Here is a 21,167-nt window from a genome sequence, read left to right as displayed (position 1 = left end):
TACAAGGATAAAAGGCACATGATAACGATGAACGTGGAATAAACACAAGTGTCTGTACAACAATCACATCTTTTGGGTAATGTTCTAACCAGTTCAACAGGGGGTAAGGTCACACAAGTGTCCTCCCGAAAGGGTCTTTCAGGTCTGTCCACGACAGTCCTGTCCTGGGTGACGGGTTCTTCTGGCACCGTCACTAACACGGGTTGAAAAGTAACTTTTTTCCTTGAACAACTCTCGTGCATACTGGGCCACTTCTTGGGTCCAAGCCTCAAAATCCCATTCTTTCCAGGCACGGACATCTGTCCAATGGGGATGTAAGTCACAAGCTACACACACATCGTCATACACGTCTTGGGTAGCTAAAAGTTGACGAATCTTTTTTTCCCGTAGAGGTCGAGAAGTATCCAGATGAAAACGCAAGGCTTTGAGCAAAAGGAGTTTTTCGTGACCATTTAAGGCCATGGAGGTGGTAAGTACTGATCGTAAAGAGTCCACAAAGAATCGGCTGGTAAACGAAATCCCAAAAAACAAGTCACTAAGACACACACCACTTGTCGTCCCAAATTGAATGGATACAGTTCTTGTAATAATCGATGGTAATGATCCACGGTTTGAATATGGTCATTGAGTTCCTTCCACGGAATCTGTTGGATGACATGTGACATAAGTCGTGGCATGGCAGCCTGTTTTTATAGTCTCTTTGTTTCGGAAACAATACACGTACTTTCTAGCCAGAGATCTTCGTTCTCCAGTAGGGAATCTAAATCTTGCATACTGTAACCGAAACTTCAGAGTTCGTTTAGAAGTTTCCTCTTCCTCTAAGTGGATTCCACGTAAAATATGTTGATAATCCTTTAACTTGTCTTCCTCAATGTATTGCTGTAGGTGAATCTCGAAGTAACCAAAATAATGAACATTTCGATCATTCACTAACTCAAAGTGTTGAACAAGGTCTGACCACTGAAACAATTTCTGACGAATCAGTTCTCTTATACCATTCAGGTACCAGTGGTTAAAGATCTGGTGACGTAACGGATGCAATTGTTCTTTACGTTTCACTTGTATTTTCACCAGCTCTCGGTAAATGCGTTCTCTCAACTCCACAGGCAAGCCCAAAATGTACTCTTGTAAAGTATCCATAAGTATATACACTGTTTTTGGAATCGCTGGGTGGTAGCCAATAACCTCGTTTAACTATGTGCCTAATGTAATATCCACTCATAATCAGTCTTCTTGTACTTTGGAACAGAGCATAATTTAAAAACGGATGAATCACTTTGAGTTTGCGTTTCACTTGTATTTTCACCAGCTCTCGGTAAATGCGTTCTCTCAACTCCACAGGCAAAGCACGAATGTTCTCTTGCAAAGTATCCATGAATAGGTCATACTAAATCCTCTTTGGTCTGACACAAGAAATGTACTCTTTGCACAAACATGGTTTCACTTCAGTGTCGAATTTAAATCGTTGAGTCACTAATCTACACATGACAATTCGTTCAGAAGTTTCCTCTTTCACTAAGTTGACATTGTGTTCAAGATTTTGGTAATTCGTTAACTCTTCCTCTGGAATTCGATGCAGTACGTTTACAATGATGTAGGTAGAATCGTCCATACCAAACCAATCCTTTTTAAAACTAGAGGATCGTTGATCAATGTCTGTCCGATGGAACACTTTCAATTGAATCAGTCCTTGTATAGCCTTCAGGTACCAGTGGTTCAAACACCGGTGACGTAACGGATGCAATTGTTCTTTACGTTTCACTTGTATTTTGACCAGCTCTCGGTAAATGCGTTCTCTCAACTCCACAGGCAAAGCACGAATGTTCTCTTGTAAAGTATCCATGAACAGATGATTATGGTAAGAAGTTACTTCAATGTCTCGGTCCCACTAAGGGTAAGTAATGACAATTCGGTGACCATCGAGCATGTTCTACGTAGGCCGAATCTTGCGGTTCCCAGTGGTGAAGTGTCACATCGCAACTGAAGCACCTGACTTTATCTCCTTCGCCCAAGTAGAAAAATCCGGCTCTGGCTAATTCTTCGGGGGTCGGTCCTCCCAGATACTTTGGCCATTTTCCTTTGAACGATTGAAGACGATTTTCAAAGTCGCAGTATTCCGACAAACGCACAGGAAACGAATATTCGTTTTTCACAGGTTCGTTTCGATGAGGGTTGAGTGACATGGGTAGGAGTTTGCTCAAGGCTGGATGACATCCGTAGGGGGGTAGACGTGAAGGTGAACATTCCCCTTTAAAACGAAACCCAGTAAAATGTCCAAGAGGACGAGCGGCATCACTTTCGCATCCGACAGGTTTGACACGCACAGCATCACTTTCCATGACAGGGGTAGGGGTACTAAAGTTCCCATGATGCTTTACGGCATCGCTCAGGTCACAACGTACAGCATCGTATCCATCGCAAGGCTCACAATCGCACTCGTCTGCAAACTCCGTTACGCAATTACAATGGTAACCACATGGACAATCGCAGTCTCCTTCCGGACATTTTCCGTCGCAATGCCTGGGTCTTATCCATCCAGTATTAGTCACACTAGAGGAAGATACAACTTTTTTACAATCCCCAAACTGGAACGATGTCTCTTTCAAAGTATTCATCTTGTTTGCTCGGTCTTGGTAGTCACAATGAACTATCGATCTTGCCTAGGGTTCCTTTTTATATACAGACCAATACCGACGTGACCGTACGGTAAGGTGAAATGATTGGGAAGTCGAACTCGCTTCTGGTACACGATTTGATAAACTTTTTCCAAAGGTCGACTGACGATGTGGTGAGTGGGTAAACGTACAATCTTGTTCGGTTGATAGGTGGTCACTTTAAAGTTTCCATCCTCTCCCGATTGCAAGGCTTCTTTCAATACCCCAAAGTTGACCACTCGACTGGTACGATAATTCAGAGTCAGTCCTTTCACTTTGCACGTCGTGTGCACTTCTCCTTGTTTGTCCCGGTATTCGTAGCCGTAATTTTTGGGACCGCCACTGACGAAACTTAGAATCTTGTCGTCGGGATGCTCGTCTGTCCAGGCTCCTAAACGGTCTCCTTCGATGTCAGGGTGCTGTTGAATCGGGTGATGGATGTAAATGCAACTGTCCGTGTCAAAGTACAGGACGCGTTCTTCTAACAGTTCTAAAGCTTCGTACAATTTTAAGCGAGCATGGGCTGTCACGTAAGCCGCAATGATGACATTTCCAAAAGGGTCGTCTTGTACAAAGTCCAGATCTTCTTCGTAATTGACCAAGATCAAATCCTCTCGAACGACGTCCACGTGTTTCATGTATTTGGTTTTGTCGTGAATCATCTGAAAGTAGCGGGAAGGTTCTGTCAAATATTCCGTCTTGGGTAAACACGGGCGTTGTGCCATTTTACCCCACAAGCAATTTAACATCACTTTGGCAAACGATCGCCTGCCTTCGTTTTTCTCGATGTGGTCTAAAGTGATGCCTTCTTGTTCGTAGTATTTCTCTTTGAATTGTATTTGGTCTTCGGGAGTGTGACACCAGGAAGGATAGCCGCTGGCTTCTTGCTTCAGTTTCAAAAAGGCATCCACGTAGTCTGCGAAAATGCCTTTCTGAGTGGGGTCACCCTTGTGGTATTGTTGTGTCTTGGGAAAGTGGCAAATTTCGTACACTTCTAACAGTTGGTATCCCATGTCCAAAGCTTTGAACAATTCTACGCTGACCCAGGTTCCCGTCAAGGCCCGTTCTTCCTGGCTGTGATGACAAGGCTGGTCTTGGTTGCACGTTTCGGCACAAGTACGGCACAAGGGAAACATCAGTTTGCCTTGACAATGGTGAGGTAAGACGGGATGGTATAGGTTCGTGGGAGGCAAAACTTTACACTTGATCAAGCCTTCGTATTGTCGAATGTTGACCAGGTCGATGTGTTCCGTCAACAATTGCGGGTGCCCTACAGGAAAGCGACAATATTTGCACACGTAGGGATACAGCGAACACACGTCCAAGTATTTGATTTCTTCTCCTTTCTCTTCGTCGGCTTGGTACAGCAAACAGGTGGCATTGGTCCTTCCTCCGTACAAACTATCCCTCGGGTTCAGCGAGTCCATCAGCTTGTAACTTTCCACGAGGCGTTTAAACTCGGGATCGGTTTTCATACGGTGATCGTACTCGTGTTCCCACATTTCCACCACTTGGTATCCTTGCTGTTCTAACTTTAGGCGTCGCTGACAAGTGTCCTGGTACAAGTCTTCCATGGTTCGTTGCAAAAACTGATTTTTAGTGCCACGGTCAGGGTAGCAGACGGGACATCCGTGAAATAAGCAACCGTTAAACTCGTACACGATCTTGGGGTTTTCTAAGTCCCAGCCATCGACCGAATACGTTCCGATGGTCTTTTCGCCCCCTCCGTTGCGGGCATGCTGAATCCACTTGTCTTCCTTGTCGCACAAGTAATGTAACCAACGTAGGGCTTTGACCGAGTATTGACGTTTGACAAAGTGGGTCGTTTGAGGGCTGATGACAGCCACGGTGTTTTCAGGCATGAATCGTTGTCGATACACTAGGGAACACGCTTTGGCAATGGTGCAAGCTTCTTTCAAAGGATCCACCCCTCCGTGTTCCATGAACAGTTCTCGAAATTTTCCACAGCAACGCCGTAAAATGTCCACGTCGGAACGACAATACTTTAGCATTTCTTCCTGAAAGTCGAAAGGGTCCGAGGCGTGAGCCTGGTACCAAGCGTAGAAAGCTTCTCGTTGTTCGGTACGCATGTTGTCGGGGTCGTAATAGTGAGCCTCAGGTAAATGGGGTAGAACGGCGTGTTGATTGGCTTCCGTATTGAAAAAGTGTGGAAAGTACCCTTTAGCCATTTCTGTCATTCCAAACGTTTTAGGCATTCGGCTCAAAGGCATGGCCAAATAGCTCATCGAATCTTTAAACTGCACTTGTCCCACTTGCATGAAAATGATTTTGGCTCCGTTCAAAGTGACTTTAGGACGTTCGGTGCCATGTTCCGTATAGTACCTCAAAAGAAACTGTCCATCGTATCCGGAGAAATTGTGAGCCATCACTGTGGCATGACGATGACAATCTCGGTAACGTTCGATGTCCTCTTGGCTCCATGTCTTGTCGACGGGGTCTAAGACCCATTGGGCAAAATCGGCTAACGTGTTCGGTCCTCGAAAGATTTTTTCACGCCCTCCAGGAATTTTGCTGCAGTGAGGGCAATAACTGAAGATAGGTTCTTGAATACACTTCTCGCACGCTCGATGAGCCACGCAGAAATTAGGGATGTGAATGCCAGTCTCTTGCATGCATTCAAAATCGAAAAAGATGAAATTGCCTTTCTTCTTGTGACCGTCCTCTTTCTCTGGTGGGGGTTGGTATTTTTGCACGTAACATTGGTGTTCCAAGTCCACGATGTGGTGACAAATGTGACATTTTTTCTTTCCTCGACATACGTGTGCCTTGGCATTGTTGGTAAGTATGCCTTGTCCACACGTAGAGCACAATCTCAGGAGTTGACAAGCACATTTCTTCTGTGAACCTCGTGTTTTCAAATGTTGTTGGTAACAGGTAGGGCTGACAAACGTGCGCAGACAAGTTGAACAAGGCACTGGTTCTTCGCTCAGACAGGGTGGAGAGGCCAAACATCCTGGGCATTTCGATCCACAATGCTTGTGTTGCTCTCGATTGTTATAACCATAATCACATTTCTCACAATAATAACCGTATCCTAGGAATCCAGTGATACTGGTAATGGTATCGAAATGGTCATCGTGATGATAAACGTGAATGTATTTTCCGTCCTTAAAATCTTGCCCTCGAAACAACAAAGACCCGCGCACTTCTTGAGGGTGCACTTTCAAGGTGTATCGTGGAGCTAGGGCATCTTGCAATTTTTGCATCTCAGGTATGCCACAGGGTGTGTCTTTGGACATGCCAGCTTGTCGTAACAGGAGTTCTGCTTCACTTCGTTGTTTGGCTCGATCGGATCGTTGAATAGTTTTCCAGGTTCTTTTCCATTCTACCGTGTCGTTCTTGTTGGCATAGGTTCGTCCCACCACGATGGCACGGGCTAAACACATCTGGTCATGAGGATTGTGAATTTGGACAAGGCTACGCTTAATGCTGCGAAGGTCATTCACCAATAACATCTTTTTGCGTCCGGTTCCTTGAGGAGGAGAGACGTGGGTCATGTCCAATGTGGCTTTTCCATCGGTGATGTCAAACTGGTCATTAGATTGTTGCACGTGTTGAATCTTGTCCATGACTTTGGAAGCGGTCAATTCTGCAGGGGTGCTAAACTCGATCCAAACAGGGGATTTCAAACCGTCGTGTTGTATGGAAAGTCTCAAGCGATCGTCTTCTTTGGGTTGACATTGTCGCTTGAGTGCAGTGAGCAGAGAATCCCACACTCCGGTGATGAACCCTTCTGCTTTCTCTAACGGTACTTCGGACTTGAAATCTTTAAACTTCACCGTGTATTTGTAAGCCGTGGTTCTAAATTTTCTAGAGGAGCGCTTTTCCGTCTCTCGAATGGAATAGTATTTTTCAGGGTTGACTAAGGGTGGTAAACTTGGTTTAGAGGGTTCTGATTCTGGTTCACTCATGTCCTCTTCAAAATCACTGGCATGAATTTGTGCCAAGATTTCAGCCCTGGTTCGAGGCGATAGATCACGTTTCTGCCTCTTACTTTCTTCTTCTTCTTTCTTCTCGAATGAATGGGATCGTTTCATCTTGAAAGCAAAAAGTCAAATGACTCAAGTTCAAACACCATAAACTACTTTATAGTCATAGCAGACCAGCGTATATAAAAGGGTGTGTGTCTTGTCCTTTCACTATTCATTTCACTCTCAAGCCGAGCACAACGATGGAAGAGACTAACCAGATGGAACGTTTCGTCAGAGCTTTGCGAGGGGTCATTAGAAAATTCTCTTCAGACCAGCCTACGGACTACTCTCCTTCCTTTCGAGATAAAAGTCAAGATACTTGCTATATCTGTCAGAAGAAAGGGCATTGGTCTTCAGAGTGTCCAGACCGTCAAAAAACAGGAGCTAAAAAAGACAAAAGTCAAGATACCTGTTATTATTGTAAAGAAAAAGGACATTGGTCTCCAGATTGCCCAAAAAAGAAACAAGAGGAGTCAGAAGAAAAGAAGGATTCTTCAGAAGAAGAGAGGGATTCTTCAGAGGAAGAAAGCAGACAGGTGAAGAAAAAGAAACAGGAGAAGAAAAGAAGAAGGGAAGAAAGTGAGGAGGAAGAAGAGGAAAAGAGTGTGACGGTGAAGAAATTCAAAAAACAGAGAGACTAAACAAGGAGAAAGAAGAAGTCAATGAACTTTTTATTAAAGTGTTGTGTTGTGAATTGTGAATTGGATTGTAAAAAATGGAGAAAAGAATAAATGAATGATATAAGGTAAGAGTCTTTGAGTTATGATTTTAAAATAAGAAGCTACACTCACGCACTCATACACAGACACGTACTATAAGGGTAAAATGGGTGGGTTATTTTTTTTTTGAGTTATTGGCAAATTGAAATTGTATTTCTTTTCGAGATATGTGGGTGGCCCTGAAAAGGGCCTTTTTTACGATGTAGGGGTGAGTTTAAGCAATCAACTTTAACTGTCTTATGCCTTTGCCACGGCCAAGGCCTACTTCTGGACTGCGTAATGTTGATGATGATGATAATGATTGGGTTGAAATCACTAAGGGTGGTACGGTAGGCTTAGTCACAGGGTTGACGTGTTTAGCTCGGGAAGGTCGTATTCTCTTCGGTCGTGATAAAGAAGTCTGATACATTTGTTTCAGACTTCTTAACTCCGCTAAAATATCCAACAGTACCGTGACCGTTTGATTTTCACCCTCTTGTTTCTTTGCTGCTACTTCTTCTTGCTGTTGTTTTTTTCTTACCTCTTCTTCTTGTTGCTGTTGCTGTAAGAGAAAAGCCTGTTCCGCTTCCTTTTGTCGTTGCATAAATTTCTCCAATTCTTCTTTCTGTCTCTGTCTAAAATTCTCCACTTGCGGTAATGAAGAAGGTAACGAAGGTTCCGGAACAAATTCTTGCGAGGAGAGAAAATCGACAAAATCCCAATTCACCTCTTCTGAAAGTAAGTCCGGGTTCCCTTGGGCGGTCTCCGCTGCTGGTGCACCCCATTGGATCGTTTTCTGAGTTTCCGTCATGTTGAATCACTGTCGCATAGATTGACTGCACACAAGCGCTAACAGATCTATATTGACTACGTGACGTCACAGACTGCTCTCTTCGGATTGGATGCGGGCTGACTGAATTCTGTAACGCGTGTTCGGATTGGTGAATGAACTCAATCCGTTTCAATCCTACCTGTCCCTATAAATAAGCGCAGTTCAGTGCATTGATTCACCTATTGTAGGAGCCTCAACATGTGGACCGACGTTGAATCTTCAACCCTTGTGTCAACAATGATGTTCAGGACGGACATACTCATGTATGTCCGATCCAAGTGGACCGTTGTCCACAGGACCAGCAGCAGCCTGTGGATAAGAAGAGTCTATATAGAGAGACAAGGTTGCCTCAAGAGGACTCTGATGTATGGCCCTGCTGTAAGACGAAGTTTGAGGACAAGAAGATGTCGCAAATGCCCTTTATGTTAAGGGCATATTAACATAAACCAAAGGCCCTTTTCAGGGCCAGCCATATTTCTCGAAAAGAGATAGTCTTTGAATTGCCTACCCCTTTTTTTATTTTTTTTAAAAAAAAAAATCCCATGTTAATTTCCTTTGTCGCTATATGTTCCCACGATTTTTCTCCATGTTCAAATCCCCTTGTCGCTCAACAGTCCCACGATTTTTCTCCATGTTAAATTTCCCTTGTCGCTATATGTTCCCACGATTTTTCTCCATGTTAAATTTCCCTTGTCGCTATATGTTCCCACGATTTTTCTCCATGTTAAATTTCCATTGTCGCTATATGTTCCCAAGGGGTTCTGTAATACTAATTTTCATTGTCGCTATCCTATCCCACATAACTACTTATGAATTAATCTTTTTGTTTTTAACTGTGTGTAATTTCAGCTTGTTAAATATTTGCGCAATATCTAGTTTAATTACTCCAAGGATAGGGATCACTGTGCATTAATTTTTTTCATTTGAAATCCATTATTAAATTAATAAGCATTGTTATATTTTTTTTATATATCAAGATTTGACTTGCGTTACGTAGCTAAAATTAGGGCCTTGAGACATTCGGGTAGAGGGTAAATCGTGCTTAAAACATGGTGCAGTTATGATTTCTTAAAAGTTAGTTTACTATGGTCTTCAATTACCAATATTCGTTCTACGACCATGACGAGAGAGAGAGAGAGAGAGAGAGAGAGAGACAGAGACAGAGAATACAGTAATATATCCTGCTCTGTAACTGTATAATATCCAGTCATGTACCCTTTACAGAGCTGACCATGGATAGGCATTATTATCCTCAGTTGGTAGATCAAGGCAAGATCAACATATGTTTCCTCCATAGAGTTTCCATCCATTTTCCTTCCTACTTCCTCTTTTTGTCCCTCTCTATCAATATATATATATCTTTGTCTACAGGCACATATTCAGTCTAACCAAGGGTTGGCCGTGCCTCAAATAATCCGAAAGTGAGTGAAAAATGAAAATGACAAGGCAACTGTTAGTGTTCAGACCCCGAGCCATGGATCAGGCGTTTTGTTTGTCTGTCTGCCCATCCACCTTCAACTCATCCAAATGGGCACGCAAATGTGTGTTGAGAGAGAGAGAGAGAGAGAGAGAGAGATTTACCTCATGTGCATTCTGAAGGCTACCAAGTTTCAGATGGGCACAGGCTATGTTGTAGTAGATCCTAGCTGACGGTTCCGGGATACTGGATAGAACTTCAATACAGTCCTCATACGAACCGTTTTGGTACATATCAGCTCCTTTCTGCCATTTAGCGAAACTGTCTTTAGTTGTTGCCATATTCGGTAGAACTGTTCCAGCTCAATGTAAACCTGAATATAATTAACTTCCTTGCATTAACGGACGGAACGCGTAAGAAATCGCATTGATCTGACCTATTTTCTATAACCATAAATCTTATATACACGAAAGTGTAAAACGTAGTGTTTACAACGATTTATTGCTTAATCTTCACCAGATAGCATGGATGTGATTGATAGGGCAAAATAACGAGGGATTAAGTTGGCTTTTCACAGAGCAGAGAACGTCATTACCACTACATACAAGTTCTGACAGTAATCCTACCAGTATAAATTGTTACTATATGCAGGTCGAACATCACTAACATAGACAAGTATATAAAAATTTTGAAAATGAATAATGAATCTTGATATAATATTTCTCAGTAATCATGGTCTGAAAAATCTCATCCCCAGTGAAACTTTATAAACAATCATTACTGTATATTGTTTAATTCTTTTTATTACAGAAGACAAAGATTCTTCAACATTTTTATTCATGTAATTTGAACAGTTACAGCTAACAAAAGTGAATTTGAATTATAGCAAAGTCCATGAATTGTTCATATAAATTCAGAATTAAGAGAATTAACTGTGTTCCAGATTTACCATATATATTGGGACACCATACATTAATTTTTAAAGTAATTTTTTTGTGCACTGTATGTTCTGGGTCATCTTACGTTTTTTCACATTTTTTTTTAATTTGAAAGAATTCGGTGAACATTTGCTTAGCTTCTTTTCTGTTTTGTTTTCCACGCTTTGTTTTCTCACTCACACTGCTGATTTATTGAAATTAATATCTTATAATGTTTATCAAACTAGCACTTAATGGCATCTTGTATTGAAATTTCTCTTTTCTCTAAACCTAATGTTATTTCAAGTTGTTTATATACCAATTCAATAGTGTTATAATCCAGAAGTTGGTAAGGAAGGTCTTGATCATACCTATGAAAATCCAGTTTCCGATTAAAAGGGAGATAATTCAAAACACTCTTGATGCAACTGATAAAGATCCTTTCACGGATAATTTAAAAGAGGAGGAATTTTAAATTCATCGACAAGATCGTCAATCAGATATGATCAATTATTACAAAATATAAAAATATGAATCTTGGTTTGTATGATGATGGAGGACAATATCGGCTGATGAGAAGTAATTTCAAAATATCTAAATATTTGCATGCACTACTGGAATCAAAACGATGAATGTCGGTAGAAATGAAGAAAGGGAAGAAATATTATCTGAAAGAACGATAATACCCGGATGCGCAGATAAACAACCAATAGGTTACAGGTTCAAAACTAAAGAGAAAGCAGGCTGGGTGTTCTCCAAATTACAGCCTGAGAAAAAATTGGAGGAAATATCATGGCACCTACATCTCCAAAACATATCAATTTCAAAACAATATTAAATAAACATTGCTGTACATAAGAAATACTGTACACTAAATATCCATTACAACATTGTCAACCATTTGACTAGCAAGTTAAAAAAGCAGAAAAGCATTAATAGATGATTTCTACAAATGAATTCAAAGGTAACTCTGCATTAATAACGATCTATAATGAACAACTGTTTGATTTCTTTCAGTTTGTGTATCTCAAATCATGACGAATGTTACAGTTCTTTTACGGTAAGATAAATTCGTTTAGATCCATGTTATTATTCTTAAAATTAAATATGTTCACCAGCAAAATGGATTAAACATTCGTAGTTGAAAGTAGACATGAAGTGTCAAAGACGATTACACTAACACTGGAAAATTTTGACTCGTAAAATGCCAATAAGCTTTACCAAATCCAACCACACTGCCCATTTAATTTTATTCTGCGAAAATCTCCTGTCACACTATGCTCTATATATGTTAACAGTCTCATGTCATAATATGCTCTATATATGTTAACAGTCTCATGTCACACTATGCTCTATATATGTTAGCAGTCTCATGTCACACTATGCTCTATATATTTTAACAGAGTATCATGTCACACTATGTTCTATATATCTTAACAGTCTCATGTCACACTATGCTCTATATGTTAATTCTCGTGTCACACTGTGCTCTATATATGTTAACAGTCTCATCTCAAACTATGATCTATATATGATAACAGCCTCATGTCATACTATGCTCTACATCTGTTAACAGTCTCATGTCACACTATGCTCTATATACCTTAACAGTCTCATGCCACACTATGCTCTATATGTTAACAGTCTCATATCACACCATGCTCTATATATGTTAAGTCACACTATGATATATATATGTTAACAGTCTCATGTCACACTATGCTCTATATATCTTAACAGAGTCATAATTTTCGGATCTTAGAATGTAGTTATCAAAAATATTTCATGGTTTGCATATGAATTAATCTTTTTTTCTTAACTGTGTGTAATTTCAGCTTGTTAAATATTTGCGCAATATCTAGTTTAATTACTCTAAGGATAAGGATCACTGTGCATTAATTTTTTCATTTGAAATCCATTATTCAATTAACAAGCATTGTTATATATATATATATATATATATATATATATATATATATATATATATATATATATATATATATATATAAAGATTTGACTTGCGATACGTAGCTCATATTAGGGCCTTGAGGCATTCGGGTAGAGGGTAAATCGTGCTTAAATCATGGTGCAGTTATGATTTCTTAAAACTTAGTTTGCTATGGTCTTCAATTGCCAATATTCGTTCTACGACCATGACGAGAGAGAGAGAGAGAGACAAAGACAGAGAGAGAGACAGAGAGAGTGAATACAGTAATATATCCTGCTCTGTAACTGTATAATATCCAGTCGTGTACCCTTTACAGAACTAACCATGGATAGGCATTATTATCCTCAGTTGGTAGATCAAGGCAAGATCAACATATGGTTCCTCCACAGTTTCCATCCATTTTCCTTCCTACTTCCTCTCCTTGTCCCTCTCTATCAATATATCTATCTCTTTGTCTACAGGCACATATTCAGTCTAACCAAGGGTTGGTCATGCCTCAAATAATCCGAAAGTGAGGGAAAAATAAAAAATGACAAGGCAACTGTTAGTGTTCAGACCCCAAGCCCTGGATCAGGCGTTTTGTTTGTCTGTCTGCCCATCCACCTTCAACTCATCCAAATGGGCACGCAAATGTGTGTTGAGAGAGAGAGAGAGAGAGAGAGAGAGAGAGAGATTTACCTCATGTGCATTCTGAAGGCTACCAAGTTTCAGATGGGCACAGGATATGTTGTAGTAGATCCTAGCTGACGGTTCCGGGATACTGGATAGAACTTCAATACAGTCCTCATACGAACCGTTTTGGTACATATCAGCTCCTTTCTGCCATTTAGCGAAACTGTCTTTAGTTGTTGCCATATTCGGTAGAATTGTTCCAGTTCAACGTAAACCTGAATATAATTAACTTCCTTGCATTATTGGACGTAACGCGTAAGAAATCGCATTGATTGGACCTTTTATCTATAACCTTAAATCTTATATACATGAAAGTGTAAAACGTAGTGTTTACAATGATTTATTGTTTAATCTTCACCAGATAGCATGGATGTGATTGATAGGGCAAAAGAACGAGGGATTAAGTTGGCTTTTCACAGAGCAGAATTAATAACGCCCACCTTTTATTATAATACAAGGGGAAAACAAATAATTGTAACTTTTAGTGCATTCTGAAACTTTTATGAAAATGGTTGAAAAGTGAAGGTTATAACAATCGGAATTTGAATGTGATATATAGTGGCGGTCGGCTAGGTGACGGAAATCAGACATGAATCTATGACAAACTTCAGTCCCGGCCTTAAAATCACTCGATGCTGTTTCCCAGCGATAGCATTGGTAGGCGGTTCATAGCCTATGTATTGGCAAACATTAGGGTTTGACCGACATATGCCGATATATTAACTGCATCAGGTCACGCATACCAAGTTATACTACTGTTTAAATGTCGGATTTATAATTTCCAGCTTTGAAAGAAGAGGTTAAGAAACTCTGAATTACGTATCTTAATAGAGTCTATCTCCAATTTGTAAAAGCACATGGATGTTATTGTGAAGGAAGGAGAAAAAGGAGACAAGAATATACAACCAATTTTTAACATTAAAAAGACCCAGCGATTTTAGTGTAAATGTACGCAAAATCCTTTAATTGTTAGAATTTTACAGTATAATTAGATTGAGTAGATTACAAAATTTTAAGTAGATTTCATAGTATAGGCTTTACATTCAAAGTTCATGTACAAGCATTGTCCTGTTTCTTTCCGAAGAATATCCATCTATTTCTGCTTAAATATGAGAGGCAGGTTGAGAAAAAAACCTGCAAGACCCGTATTACCCGATAACCCCTGTTTTATTGGGGTTCCTCAAGAAAAAGTAACAAAATAAAAGTGTCATCATCATCAATTTATTGTTATTATTATTATTATTTACTCCTATGAATCAATCTGCGTTTTTAATAAAATTCATGTAATCCACGCATCCACTTACCAGACCAACCATCCATCAATCTATCCACTCGATAGAGACACTGACTTACATAAATGCATTAATACACATAAATATATATACATACAGTAAAAGTAGGCATTGTTGTTTTTTTGTGTGTGATGTGTTTCACTTAGAGTACCCACATAATTCCTCTGCGCATTTCATCAATACATCAGCAGAAATGTTGTAAAATATTAATTTTTATCTTTGCTTTAGAGCATGTGATTAGAAAGATTAATCAGTAATAATCTATATATGGTTTTTGGCCGTATACTAACCTGATCTTCACCCATGACCACTGACCTTCACCCTAGGCTAATGGTGCCTGCAATTTTTCTATAAAACAATACTGGAAACTGGCCTTCAAAATGTTATTATAAAACTAAAAACTTGGACTACTTGTCTTTGAAATTTTATGAGAAAAACTTGGTCCAGTGACATTAAATCGACTGATTGACACAATTTTCATGAAAAGACTGGGTCGACAAAATTTCACTAATTAAACATGGAATTCTGGCCTTCAAACTTCTATAACAAAAACGGCGTTTAACTACTCCTTCAAAATTTGTGGAACACCTGGGGCAGTGGCCATTCAATTTTTTTTTTTAAAAACGTGGCAGCAATCGTCGTTAAAAAAACAACCTGAGCCAGTGGTCTTCAAATTTTATGATAAATATCCTGAATTAGTGGTATTCAGAGCTTTATCAACAACAAAAAAATGAGCCATAACGGTCATCACATTTTTATGAGGACAAAAAAAAAACCAAACTATGGCAGTGGTCTTCAAATTTTTTTGTGCAAAAACTGAGACGTATGGTCGCCAAAATATGAAACAAAAAAAATATATTTAAAAAAACAACAACTTGGACCAGTTATTGTCAAAATTGTACTCAAAAAGAGTCGATTGTTGTCATGAAAATCATGGAGAGTGATGTTTTAAATTGTATGAAAAACCACAATGAGATTCAAAATTTGTATGAAAAATTATAGGCCAACCACACCTCCAAATAATAGGATACAAGTGTATCTACCTATTTTATTATTTTCAAATTCACATTGCAGTGAATACAATCAACTATGAAAAGATTTATATAAACACATTATGGATTTAAAATTAAAAACTAATAAGTAGTGCACTTTACCCATGTCCTGCAACACAGTTTAATGTACCAGTTGATAAAGAAATAGCAACTGGATTTAACTAGATATAAATAAAATGCACAGAACATTACTATTTTACATACAAACCACACAATATTTTCAAAAATTATACTATTAATTTCGACGGCAATGTAACATTTTGGCAAACTCACTTAAACTTGTCTGCATGGATGGCAACATTGGCATGTCCAATACGTTTACAGCATGTTGTAGATTTCCGCATGCCAGCATTAGTAAAATATGTTTAAAAGGTTCACTTTTACTTTTAAGTCCGAAAACTTGTATCCTGCGTGGTCTATACCTTTACCAAATGATAACTTATTGAAGACTAATACTAATGGGACAGACCTAATGCAATTCAACAAAGTTTAACATTCTGTTGTAAATGGATATATCTAAAAGAACGGAATATAATGATTGCTGAAGGTACACGCATAAAAACGACCAATCACACTTAATCCAATATCGACACTATTTCTATTTTAATGAATTCGAAACAATGCCAGAAGAGTCAGTAGCATGGGCGCACTTTTTCCTACACGACAGCAGCGGATTAACAAATGAAGGAATAGCTCGAAGAAATTAGAATATTACATGATGTGCAATTTTTGTTTTTAAATCTGGTCAAGCAGATAATAAATCAACAGTTAATCAGCATGATTGCACTGTTCAAGATAACTTAAAAGAAAAAAGAAAATGTATTCCAATTAGAAAATTATTTCCACGTTTTGGACAAGAGCAAATACATGTTTTTTTTTCCATCTGGGCTAGAGAGCAACTATTCTTCTAATCCTTGCTATCCACAAATGTATCGAGATAAACCATTCTAATGATCGTCTTTACTAATTACTTTTTTGTGTTAATTTCATCTCTTCCTCTACTCCAAATAAATTTATAAAAAAAAGAATCTAGTTCTTGCAGTATACTATACAGGGATCTGGTTGTTGGTAAACTCATTAGTAAAAAGGCAAGTTTTCATAGCACGAAACATTAATAATGTAATTTGACTAAAAGGGGTCCGTGATCTTTTTGACATCTGCAAAAGTATTTTTTTATTTTCCCTCATATTATCAGTTTCATTTAACCATAGTGATTAGCTTTGTGAAAAATCTCGTTAAACAAATTTATATGAATCCCAATCTAAATGGTATTCTGAAGAATATCAATTTTATTCCCTGTTCAACCTCCAATTAAGTCTGCTATTTTTTCAATATTTATGCTAAGACCTGAAAATTTAGATTATTTATAATGAAATCAGTTCGGATTTCATGGACTTTTCACAGCTATCAAGAGAGCGGTTCCACCTGCATACTGTGAATGATAGTTGATATAATTTATTTGTATCTCTTTAATATTTGCCCCCCCCCCTTCATGTGGGTTAATATCTATACAACAGAAGAAATATATAAGGATCTATTGGAAGAGGGATCACCTTGTATACAGCCCCTCCTAATGTCAAACTACAATAAACATTGTCCATTCAGAATATCGCACAATTTAATATTCAAAACAGTTTGATTCAATTTTGAAATCTCCCCCATAAATTTAAGAAGTCTAATACTTTACCTTTTAACTGCCATGCAACTGAATCAAAAGCCTTTTCAAAGTCAAGAAGTCCAAGCATGTTATATTTCTTTGCAAAAAATGAGGTCACATATATATATATATATATATATATATATATATATATATATATATATATATAGATAGATATATATATCTTCTCGGGATGGGTTGCTCAACTTCAGGTGTTTGCTTTTGTACACACGTTCACATCAGTAGTGAAAGGGGATACCGTAGCCTCAATGGGAATTAACATTACAGACCCCCCTTGGGACACTATAGCCTCAATGGAAATTTAACATGGAGAAAAATCGTGGGACACTATAGCCTCAATGGAAATTTAACATGGAGAAAAATCGTGGGACCATATAGCCTCAAGGGAATTTAACATGGAGAAAAATCGTGGGACTGTTGAGCCTCAAGAGGAATTGAACATGGGAATAGGGGACTGTATAGCGTCAAAAGGAATTTAAACAGGGTGGGACTGTATAGCGTCAAGGGAAATTGAACATGGGATTTTTTTTTAAATAAAAAGAATAAAAAAGGGGTAGGCAATCGAAAGTCATTCTCTTTTCGAGAAATGTGGGTGGCCCTGAAAAGGGCCTTTGGGTTTCTTCTGCTTCTTCTATTTCCTCCATTTCCTCATCCAGCCCCTAATCTTTCCCCAAATTCCTTTGTTCTTCCTCTTTTCTTTTTCTGGTAACCAGTCTGGGTGACCCATAGCCCTGAACTTCTCTTGTATCTTGATCCAATTTTGATTGACTTTGTCAAAGGCCTCTTTCTTCTTTATTGTTTCCTTATCCTGTCTTTCTTGACTCCATTTTTCTTTTATCTTTTTCACCTCTTCAGTCATCACTTGTTTCATTATTTCTTCTCCTTTTTTCAACCTGTCCAGCCCCCTCTTCACATATGACAACTCCGTCCAATACACTATATGTTCTAGGAAGCACCGGACTTGGATGACATAATCCAGTGCTTCCTTCAAACTCCCCACTCTGACATAAAGTGGGTCAATAAATCCTCTTGATTTGTTGACTTCATCTTCTATCATTCCTTCTATTATATGTCTGGTGGCCTTTAGACGTTCGACTTGACTGGTTACCAAGTGTTCTTTATCTTCATACTTCCATTCCTTTTGTATCCTTTCTATAACATATTCTGCATCTATCATCCAGAAATAGATATGCCTCAATTGATTAAATAAATCAGTCACTTGCCTCATTTCGTCTAGATTATTCTGTAGAATGGTGCGAACGACGAACTTTGTAGGCTCTTATAGTTAAAGCGCGGACGTGAAGGAAAACATCCCCTACTTTCTCATTTCATATAATAAAACCCAAACTATACTCTTCACATACGCTAAGAAACAATAAAACAAACCCATAATCTACTATTCACACAAACTTAACATGAGCGGTTACAAACACAAACACAAACACATACACTCACACTATGAAAAAAAGAGTCAGTGTTTATATTCACACTATTCTACCTACACACATTGGCAAATTGATGGTTATTTCTTTTCTAGAGTATTGGGTAGCCCTGAAAAGGGCTGTTTTTTTGGAACTTCATGGACACCTGGTTAATGATGGTACCTTCCAGGCCTGGCGCCACATACACATCTTGTTCCCCAGTTGCTTTTTACTTTTTTTGGGGAGAGAGAAGAGGCGGGATAAATAGCTTCAGTATCCCAATTTTCTGTCCCTGGGATTCTGAAATTTCTTCTCTCCTTTTCCTCCTCTTCATTGTTTCTTCTCTCCTCCTCCTCCTCTTCTTTGTATCTTCTCTCCGCCTCTTCTTTGTATCTTCTCTCCTCCTCTTCTTTGTTTCTTCTCTCCTCCTCTTTCATCCTTCCCTCTTCCACAATGGCTTCCGCGGCCAGTTCGTTCAACAGGCGCCTGGCATATTCCAGATGCACATGAAGTTCCAACAGTTTCGCAAGTCTGGTGTTCATTCTGGTGTTGATCAATCAACAAGGGTAGCTGGACTGACGAGTGACTTTTAATTTATACTAAAAGCGCGGACGTGAAGGAAAACATCCCTTAAAAACATAAAATTGATCTTACCTAGATCATGACCAAAACAACGCGCGGACCTAAAAGAAACACTCACTTTTTTATACTACCCATTACTATTCTAAAAAATTTTCATTAATCACTTCAATATACTATTCACATACGCAAAGCAATCCAATCAAACCCCCAAATCTACTCTCCCCACACCTCTAACAACAAAAAAAGACATGATCTTAATCTACTATCCACACCAACGTACGTTAGCACTTACAAACACACAATCTTATACACAAACACATACACTCACACTATAAAAAAGAGTTAGTGTTTATATTCACACTACTCTACCTACACACATTGGCAAATCGATGGTTATTTCCTTTCTAGAGTATTGGGTAGCCCTGAAAAGGGCTGTTTTTTGTTTGCTATGGCAATCTTTTAGTTTCTAACAATGCGTCGTCCTCTGAGGATAGACTTTCTGACGATAGGTCTGCTTCTTCGGAAAGAGAAGAAGAACTCTTTGGTGTCGATACGACAATCGACAAAGCCTCTGTCAGGTTCAGGTTCCTGCTGCTGCTGCTGTTGTTGTTGTTGCTGTTGCTGCTGTCTCTGAAGTCTGTACTTCTCTGTCCATTCTTCTTTCTCCCTGTTCACTTCTTCTCTGAAGAGCTCTTCTATCAGGTTTTCAGTGACTTTTAGCATTCTCACATTCTCTATCTCTTCAGCTTTCGGTATCAGACTGTGTCTGACCCTATGCAAATTCACGTAGGCTTCGTTTAGTTTAGCTAGTTTGGAGCACATCTTCGTAGGAGGATGAGTCGACAATGGATGGTTAGATTGGAAAACTGCCCCGGTTCTTAAAGTCAAAGCGCGGACGTGAAGGAAAACATCCCTCCACGGTTTTCGAGCTGCAACGTTCAATGAGTGACATGAGAGAGATAGAGAGAAGTCAAAGAGCATGAATCAACATTCTTATAGCCAAACAAAAGACAAAGACATTTTTTCAAAACACAACATTTTTTTATTCAAAATCACTTAACACTAACCAACAACAACTCTAACATTTTTAACAATAATCCAACACTATAACATGAAACATTTTTTTTCAAATGACAAACATTTTTTCAATTTACAGTCTACTTTAAACAGGGCTGACAACGTTGTGAGTGAAATTGTGATTTCCACTGTTGGAAGTCATTAGGCCATTGATGGACACTACGTTTCCTAGCTTGAGACAAAAGATAAGCATAATGGTCACAAAACCATCGATCTACTTTCACATCATTTCTAGAAGAAGAACGAGGATCAAAATGAGTCACTAAATGTTCTAAGGAATAGCCCAGGCTGCGATGATGCAGAAAATACAATATTGTCCACACACCAAGGAATCTGTACCTTGTAATTTCACATTATTGAATCGGATGGTCTGAGCATTTCTTCTCATAAAGTCGATGATATCGTCTTCCAAAGGGGGCAATCCGTACGAATCAAAATATTCCACACATCCTTCTTGAGGAAAGTAGACGGCTACCCAGTGGGTTCCTGGGAGATGACTGTCGTCCGTGTTGATCACATAAGCTAGATGGTCTTGAGGTTTGCGATGAGGGAGCTCATCTTTAGCACAGACAACAGGATTCCAAGAAGCCGTATACGAACTGTGGTTCAAAAGGTAATAAAGTTCCCAGGTATCCATGTTTTGTTTTCTTCTTCTTCACAGGTAATAATAAGTAGTCAATTCGATCCTGACTTTTTGCTTGAAAATGTCTGACAAATAACCGTTTCTTCGCTTCGTCTCCACACTCTGATTCAGGAGAGCTTCGATACGATGGATCTCTTGAGTGGTTAATGGTGGACAAGAATGTTCACGCAAGTCTTTATACCACTGATGCAACACGACTTCGTCCGAGATGAGACTCCAAGCTTCGTCCAGATACTCGTCCAATTTTTCTTCTTGACTCAACATCAGGCATTTATCGTGTTGAATTTGACTG

General features: G+C 39.0%; 1 protein-coding gene across 1 annotated transcript in view; it reads right to left on the bottom strand.

Annotated features, from left to right (window-relative positions):
- The window catches only part of LOC149784874 (neutrophil cytosol factor 2-like), a 98,354-nt gene extending 85,084 nt beyond the window's left edge, over positions 1 to 13,270 (bottom strand). Inside the window, exons 1-2 of the mRNA XM_089978449.1 lie at positions 13,137 to 13,270; positions 9,758 to 9,966 (exon numbers count right to left, since the gene is read on the bottom strand). Of these exons, the coding sequence (XP_089834575.1) occupies positions 9,758 to 9,934 (177 nt within the window). The 5' untranslated portion in view covers positions 9,935 to 9,966; positions 13,137 to 13,270. The remainder of the gene's footprint in view (positions 1 to 9,757; positions 9,967 to 13,136) is intronic.
- Positions 13,271 to 21,167: the final 7,897 nt, after the last annotated feature.

Source organism: Sinohyriopsis cumingii, chromosome 13 (assembly GCF_028554795.1).
Source record: "Sinohyriopsis cumingii isolate HCF-2022 chromosome 13, ASM2855479v2, whole genome shotgun sequence".
Lineage (NCBI taxonomy): Eukaryota > Metazoa > Mollusca > Bivalvia > Unionida > Unionidae > Sinohyriopsis > Sinohyriopsis cumingii.
Note: the sequence above shows the minus strand (reverse complement) of the source record. Positions and strands in the feature narration are given on the sequence as shown.